Source organism: Ctenocephalides felis, unplaced genomic scaffold (genome assembly GCF_003426905.1).
Source record: "Ctenocephalides felis isolate EL2017-DRISC unplaced genomic scaffold, ASM342690v1 CF-g0.4_SCAFFOLD_01170, whole genome shotgun sequence".
NCBI lineage: Eukaryota > Metazoa > Arthropoda > Insecta > Siphonaptera > Pulicidae > Ctenocephalides > Ctenocephalides felis.
The window spans coordinates 45,224,512-45,233,512 of record NW_020537324.1 but is presented as its reverse complement, the minus strand read 5'-3'; the positions used below and the strand labels follow the sequence as shown (position 1 = coordinate 45,233,512).

At 27.7% G+C, this 9,001-nt stretch overlaps 1 protein-coding gene across 1 annotated transcript; it reads left to right on the top strand.

The window, feature by feature from the left end:
- The first annotated feature begins 436 nt into the window (after positions 1–436).
- Positions 437–6,948, top strand: LOC113367300 (uncharacterized protein MAL13P1.304-like). Its single transcript, XM_026608915.1, has 3 exons — positions 437–519; positions 2,049–3,748; positions 3,830–6,948. The coding sequence occupies exons 1-3, from the start codon at positions 437–439 to the stop codon at positions 6,946–6,948; spliced, it is 4,902 nt and encodes a 1,633-aa protein (XP_026464700.1).
- Positions 6,949–9,001: the final 2,053 nt, after the last annotated feature.

The following is a 9,001-nucleotide window of genomic DNA, read 5'->3' as shown; positions in this document are numbered from 1 at the left end:
TACTTCAAATAAATAATTTTAACTTTTCTAAACAAAATTATTTCTAACTCCATTCTAACTTTGCTTCATTAAGTTTTATTTATTTACTTTCATATAAACTTATATAAACGTCATCGTCCAATTTATTTTGTCTATAAAATGCAATTGATGAAAGTTATTGTATTTATTGGGTTATTCGGAAATTAACTTCGTTTTTTACAGACATTTTGGCACGAAATTTTTGTACAATAAACAAACACTTTAATAAATTATGTATAAGCTGTTTTAATCGAACATCTTTTGTAATATTTCTGGTATTAGCATAATTCTGAGATCATTTTTTGTTTGGTCGTTATTGGCAAAAAACTGATCTAAGTGCTTTTTGACATGCTGATATGAGGTAAAGTTTTTACCGACTAAAATATTTTTAGTGGCCGGAACAAATGATGGTCCAATGATGGCAGGTCAGGAAAATACGATGAATGTTGCATTGGATCCCCATTCAAGCAACAAAAGCTATTGGCGATTGACCAAACTTATGTGAGGTCTTACGTCGTTTTGATGCAGTACTATAGCTTGTTTGTGGGTAATTCTGACCTTTTCTATTCAAGTACATCATTTAGTTTATCCAGCTGATGATATAAGGCATTCGAATTAACCGTTACGCTATCTTGGAAAAGATGAAATACAAGCAACTTCTTTAAAATCTTACCAAACAAACATACTGCATCAATTTTTCTGATAAATTTCATCTTCGCACCTGTTTTGAGCAGGAGCTTATTTTTCTGTTTTTTGGGCAATTGCGTGTATTTTTATTCTTAACATTCCATTTGACATTCTTAGTGACGATTCGCTTCAAAACCTGATAATTTTCAGGACTTTTCATAGGCGAATCGCAGACGGCAGTGCGACGACCCGGGTTTTTTTTTTCTATGAGAACCATGCCTTATTGAAATGAGAACCTTATTGTTCATAATCTAAACGAACTCCATAAAATATTATAGTCATAAGAAATACAGATTAATTATAACAATTCATAAATAAATGTTTAGTGAATGGTCCGCGCTTCTAGATCACAGAAGTATGTGTTTATATACTACAATTAATATAATTGCAGTTATTATAAGCTTGTTTAAAAGATAACTATTTAAAATTGTATATATTAGTTTTTGGTGAAACCGAAAACAATATTTTCGGAATAGACACTTGAACGTTTTATCTAAAATTCTAAAGCTAAATCTCAATTTTTATTGATTTAGTTGATTGTTCGCATGTATCGAGAAGTTCGTGCAACTTAAGATTCAAGGCAATTGCTTAAATGAATAAATATGAGAATGAAAGTAAAAAGGTTTAAACAAGATATAGGAATCAATAATTACTTACCAGTGAATATAATAAAAACTCTTGGTATAACAATATTTAATTCATAAATTATATAAAATTTGTATTATTGAGTAAAAACTTAGATGATTTAAAAATATTATATTGAAGAAATGATCTTTGTGCTGCGTTTGTAATTAAAACTGAATCCAAAACTAGAAACAAGGCAGGTATTCATTAGTTCTCATTGTGTGTTAAAATACAATCAACTAGTGTGGATGGCACCGTGCTTTAAGGCGAATTGCTGGAGCTTCCCGTATTGTAATTTAGAGTTTGCAAAAGCTTAAAAAAATATAAATCTTGAAAAAATTTATGGCCTGTTTTTGCTGGAAATTAATCAGTACATTTCCCCGTCAATAGAAATCGATTGTTTTTTGAATCATTTAAATCGGTTGAACGGTGCTTCCGTCGACGAAAATTGAATTCCTACATACCTACATACTACACACGCGCGCGCCCTCATATATCCATTGCTTCTAAGGTATGCCAACATGTTCAGAAACCGTTGAAACGTAAAGATATACAAAAAAGTTCATTTTACTTAACCTACGGGAAGTTAAAAAGAGAGATTATGCAGCTTTGTTTGTGTGTTAATAGCGTAGCAGCATAAGAAATGTTTTTAACATTTGGTTAAAATAGTCATTTTGAAAAAATAATACTTTATATTAATATTTGCTTTAATTTTACAGTCATTACGAAAGGGATCAGTGTCTGGTGCAAACAGAAATAGAAGAGTATAATTGCCATAGATGTAATAAAACTTTTGATTCACAACATGCATTATCAAAACATGATTGTTTTTCTGACTCAAGCTGCCAATTTTGTGGAAAAACATTTTTGAAGTCAAGGCTCGTAAAGTCACATGAAAAATATTGTCAATACTCACGAAATATATTTGATGATTCTGGAGATCATGTGCCAAGAAAAATTATGAAGCGATCTGTGAGATTTTTGAAAGAATCAGATATGCATGTGAATTATTCAGATGATTACACAGATTCAAATACAACTGCAAAAGGTGTTGATGCTCCTTCTATGTTTAGTGAGCAAATAGCTGCTAAATCTGATAGTTATGAATTAAGTAACAAGCGGTATTATTTTAAACCTTCATTAAAATTAAAAATTAAGAAAGAGCATGGCACACTGAATTCTACAATTGTTGAAGATCGCTTAAATTCTGATATTCAGTGCTTTGCATCAAATACTCCCTCTGTCACCAGAATGAGTTCACGAAAACAACTTAATAGCGCTCCTACATCAAATTATATGTGTGAAATTTCTACAAATTCTTTATCATATGAAGCATTTAATAAGTCTAATGATAATTATTCAGAAACTGCAGTTACTGTTAAAACAGAAGCACCAGATACAGCAGAAATTCCGGAAAATTCAGCAAGTATTTTTGAAAACAATGAATCTGATCAGTATTTACAAACATCCCAGCCAAAAAATAATATTTTACCTGTCATAACATCTACAGTATCACTAAACCCATCCATAGTACGTGTAAAGTCTGAGCCAAATGATATTTTGCAAAATACTGAAAATGCTGAAAATGTGGATAGAAATCTTTCAAGTTCCACTTTGAACAGACCATACATTCAAGTCAAATTAGAGGTTTGTAGTGAAAATCAGCATAGTGCAGATACTTTAAATCAGAGTGTTTCTCATGATAGAATTCCTGATATGGATAAATGTCAGAATATACCAGTTTACATAAAATCTGAACCTATAGAAACTGAAATAGAAGTTGAGCCAGGTAATGCTTTTGATTCAACTGAGCATTTCAATCGAGATCCGTCAAATATAAAACTTGAAAATGATTTTGAGAAGGAAGCAGAATATTTAGATTTATTCAATGCCTGTAATAGTAGTTGTGCATCATCATCTTCTGCAATCTGTGATGCAATTACAAAGTCTCACAATCAACAAGATTATAACGCTTCTAACAAAACAATAGAAATTAATAATGTTTGCAGTATGCAAATTAATGATAAAATATGTCAAATTAAAACTGAGGTTGATAACTCTGATGAGATTGATGAAAATATTGTGAAAACAAATGCAAATATGGATTCAGAAATATCAAACACTTTGGAAAACATAAAAATTGATATCGATGATACACATTCAAATAACATTTTTATTAATGATGCATGTTTGAATATAGATAGGGAGTTTGATGTAAGAAAAACTAGTAATAGTATTGATAATTCTCAATTTAGTATTGATACTATAACCACAGTAATGGGTAAAGACACTTGTGGAAGCAGTAGCAATTCATTAAATTATAAAAATGACAAAGATATTACATCAGATCGCCCAGATGAGATTGACGAAAATACTATGATGAGTAGATGTATTCCTAATGATTCAAATTTGTTAATCGGTACTACAACAGAAGCTATAAAATCAAAATCTGATGTCCTATCTAATAATAATTTGATAAATGAAAACATCTCCAACAAAGTTATAAATGATTCAAGTGTGATGGCTAGTGATGGTGCAAATAAGAATGATAATAACTCTTTTGATGTACTGCATATAACCTCGGCTCTTAATAGTTCCATAACAAAGGATTTACCACAGAATGAAACTCTGAAGGAACCAATTGAATATAGGGAGGATTCAGATTTGAAATCTTGTAATTTTATGGTGAACAGCAATTTTGTAACAAAAGAGTTATTTGATGATAATAATGAAAAGATTCATGATCAATCTGCAATAAATACATTTCAAGAATTGGGCATAAATGAGCCAAGTTTAAATAATTTTGAGAATGATGAATTAAGGGAACATGATACTTCTTCTAACTTGTCCACTAACAATTTAGCAGAAACTCCTGTAATTGCAGTGAGCAAACAAATTCAAGTTCAAGAAACTAATGAAACTTTGACCATTTCCAGCCCTCATATAAGCAACAATTCTAGTATGGAAACTAACAATTTAGCAGAAACTCCTGTAATTGCAGTGAGCAAACAAATTCAAGTTCAAGAAACTAATGAAACTTTGACCATTTCCAGCCCTCATATAAGCAACAATTCTAGTATGGAAACTAACAATTTAGCAGAAACTCCTGTAATTGCAGTGAGCAAACAAATTCAAGTTCAAGAAACTAATGAAACTTTGACCATTTCCAGCCCTCATATAAGCAACAATTCTAGTATGGAAACTAACAATTTAGCAGAAACTCCTGTAATTGCAGTGAACAAACAAATTCAAGTTCAAGAAACTAATGAAACTATGACCATTTCCAGCCCTCATATAAGCAACAATTCTAGTATTGACATTCAAAACGATAGCATATGTAACACAAGTTGCGAAATGGAGGAAAGTGATTTGCAAAGTGCTATGGATATAGACACAAATTTGTTAAATGATTCAGGTAGAAGTGATTTGACTTTGACTGGTAATATGAATGATAATAATGTTGTTGACCATGCAAATACTGATATGGAAAAAAAAGATTTAACAGAAAATTTGATTGAAAATAAAGATAATTTACAAGACATTCAGATATATAATGAAAATGTGATGATTGTGGATTCTGATTTACCAAAGGATGTAAGCACTAAAACATTACAAATGGCAACTATTGAGTTAAATTCAATAGATGAATGCAATAAATCTGAAAGAATTTTTGATGATGTTGATAACTCTGAATTTATTACAAACACTGAGCACGCAGAAAATTTATCTGATAATAAATTTAGCACGGAAAATGATTTACTAATGCTTAATGAAAGTAGGGATACAGATTCAGAGATAGATATCGAAATTGGTGTAACAAGAAATTCAGAAAGTAGCAATGCCAATAATTCAGAACATAATATAAATAGAAACGACATGGTAGATAATTCATCCAAGAATGAAGCTGATGATTCAGAATTTCAATGGTGTGATAAAAAGACACTAAAAGAAAATTCTGAATTAGTAGTTGAAGATAATTTATTAAATACACATACTGCTGTAAATTCTATTAAGCACGATCGCAAAACTCTCGATGAAAATTTCACTAATCAAATTTTGCCTGCAACATTAAGTGAAAAAAATTGCGATGTTGAAGGCTCTTCTAAAAATGATGAGAGTGATAAATTTATTTCACCAGAATCTGATAATATATTGAGAGAAATATATGATGATAGTTTGAACAATCAAACTGGTTTGGTCGATTCGGAATTAATTAATGTGAATACTGAAACAGGTAAAATCAATGTTATTACTGAATCCGACGAAATTTATGTTTCCTTGTCAATTGAAGAGTCTGCAGGTAAAAGTGGCAATACAAATATAATTTCTGAAACTATAACCGATATAATGAAATCTGATAAAGAAGATACTTATCTACAAAATGATGAAAAAGTAGCAAACTCCATTGTTATGAATGCGGAGAATGATGATAATTTGCCTGATTTTCAGAATATTGCAGAAGTTAACAAAATATCATATAATTTAAATATTCCAGATGATATACATATTGAAGAAGTAAAGCTCAAAATAAATGAAGAGTTTTCAGAGGATTTAGAAGAACTAGCAATAAATTCATATTCTGATTTAAAAAATGAAATTAATGATGATAATTTGCAATTGAGTATTGATAATGTAGATACAAATAATTCACTTACTTTAAACATTTCTACTGATCTGCAAAAGCGTGTAGATTATTCAAATAATTTAGCAAAGGATTTAGATATAAATTCAGAAATTATAAATAGTGAAGACACTTCATTATATATAAAAAATATAGATTCCAATTTACAAAGCGAAGATAATGTGCAAAATTCGTTCTTGGTTGCTAACAATAGATCTAATATTAGTAATGAATCTATTGATGTGCAAAGTGAAAATAAAAATATATCTGATGAACCTTGTATAGGCAGTGATGAATCTAAAGTAATCGATGAAAATAGGCTGTTAGAGAATTTGTTACTAGAAGAACATGAACTTATTACTAATTCAGATAAGTCGGATAAGAAAATTATACAATCCAATGTAATTGCAGACTCGCATTTGAATAATCAACAAATAAATGAGGAAAATGATTTGACTCATAGTGATATAAATGATCGAGATGCAGTTGTAGCCAATTTGCCAATGTCTTTGGGACTAGAAAATGTTTCTGTATCAGAAAATATTACTGTCCATGATTCAAGTAATATTGAGTGCAGTAATAATAACAAAATTGACCAAAACATTGATAAGGAAATATTAAAACCAAATGCAGAGAATATCGAAGTTTTTATTGAAAATTCTCAGCAGAAACAAGGAGAACTATCTAGAAATCAATCAGTGGATTCTTGTATAGCATCCACAATATTTCATAATTGTCATTCCAATGGAGAAGATTCAACAGAAATTTATTCAGAAAGCAATACTTCTTTGAATTTGGACTCAAGCACTTATGAATCAATGTTGCATAGTAAATATCATATTGAGAAAGTGTTAAGCGATCAAGTAACTGTAAACAAAGATTTCAAAGAAACATCTGAACAGCATGATGAAGTTCCTATTCTGATAGAACATAAAGCAGATCAAATACTCACTGAAATAGAAGATACAAATTTAGTGGATAAAAGTGTTCAAAATTAATAAATTGTATTTTATGAAATTTATATTCAAAATGAACAAAATATTGTTATTAAAGATATATAGGAGATAGTGAAAAAAATATGGTGATTTTCGAGTTAAATGAAGTTCGAAGAATTAGGTTCTAATAACTGTGCTTTTGGTAATGACCCTAAGATGATAATTTATATCAGAAACATTTTAAAAACTGACTCTGATATTAAGCCAGATGGTGATAGCATAAAGTTTTAATCAATGTAACAACAAATGTTGGTTTAATTGATTCACAGTAGATTACTAATTTCAAAAATAAAATATTGATGAGACTGTTGGATCAATCTAATACTGAAAATTTTTAACCAGTATTAATTTAACTATGGAAGCACAATAATTCAAGAGATGAAATTTATGATGGTAAATATAAATAAAATGTATACCTATTAATAAACAATGGTAATGCAAATTATGACATTTATCAATAACTATTTTCTATACATTTTTTTTTTTTTTTGATGTCCATATAATATTCATATAGTATTATATGTGTAATATACATGGGCAATTCTTAAAATAATTAGGTTTGCCTTGTACAATCAGGTTTATATACACATAAAAATATTTATATGAGTATTATTATTATTATTAACATATATAAAGTTCAAATATACACATGTATGTACATATATATCTATATATATATATATATATATATATATATATATATATATATATATATATATACATATATGTTATTTATTTTAAAATTTAAAATGTAATTTTGTAAATATATGAATTTTTTCTGTGATTATAGATATGTAAGTAGTAAGGTTTTTTATAATCATTTATTTTCAAATGTTAGTTTAATTTTTCATTTATAATTATTTATTCTACGTTTCAGCAATATGGGATATTTTGTCCCAACAAGGGTTAAAATAAACAAAAATATGTTATACATATTTTGTCTTTTGATAGGTCCTGACGTCCTATATTCTCGAAACATTGAAATAATTATAAATAATAATTTAAATAAAAACATTTTTAATTATATTTGTATATGCATATATATATATATATATATATGCATATACAAATAGAGTTTAGGTTCTTAGATATTATTATTTATGATTTTATATTTCTTAACGGAAAGCCCCATTTTTCTCCAAAAAAAATATTTCATTTTGTATTCAATAATAATAATAAATATTTTTACGATTCAGCGATATAGAATGTCATTTTCAAGCATTTGATATTTTAAAATTAATAGAATTTATTTGTTACCTTTGAAGTATTTGAACCAATTTTTTTTTCAATAAACACTAACTACAAAAAATTAAATGGTACATTTACAAACTTAAAATTTAAAGGATCACGCATTCATTTTTTGAATTGTACTTTATGGTTGTGTGTCATCTGTAATATTTTTTCTGTCTGTGCAAAAATTTTTAAATAATTAAAGAAGTGTGTATAAAATAATGTTTAAAGTTTGTTTTTAATAGTTTCCGAAGAAGATGACATCTTATATACGCAAAACGTAGTAAAAATTTATGAATGAAAAATGAAATAAACACATTTCGAGAAATTAGGCTTCAGAAAAGAGTTCAGAAAATAAAATCTTATCAATATAGTGTAGATACATATATTTATATGTATATAAATATATAAATATATATATATATATATATATATATATATATATATATACATACGCATTTAAATTGAGTACTTGGTAGAGTTCTCTAAGGCAGTTATATCAATTAAAAATCAAATAATTTTAAAGACGTTTCAATATAAAATTTCATTTATTTTCAAATTTTATTCTTTTATTTTATTTGATGTACCTGCCTTGAAGAATTTTTACACATATCTTAACATCAAAATTAAGAATAACTTCATATTTAAATGTATATATTTATAGATGTGTGGGTGTAGGTGCGTGTCGCGTGTGATATTCATGTATAAATAATATTTAGAACAGCTTATGCACTAATATTTATAAATCATCAATACTTTTAAAAAATAATTTGTAATATTATGTTTTTTTTTAATTTATCAGTACCCTATTTTATAATTTTTTATT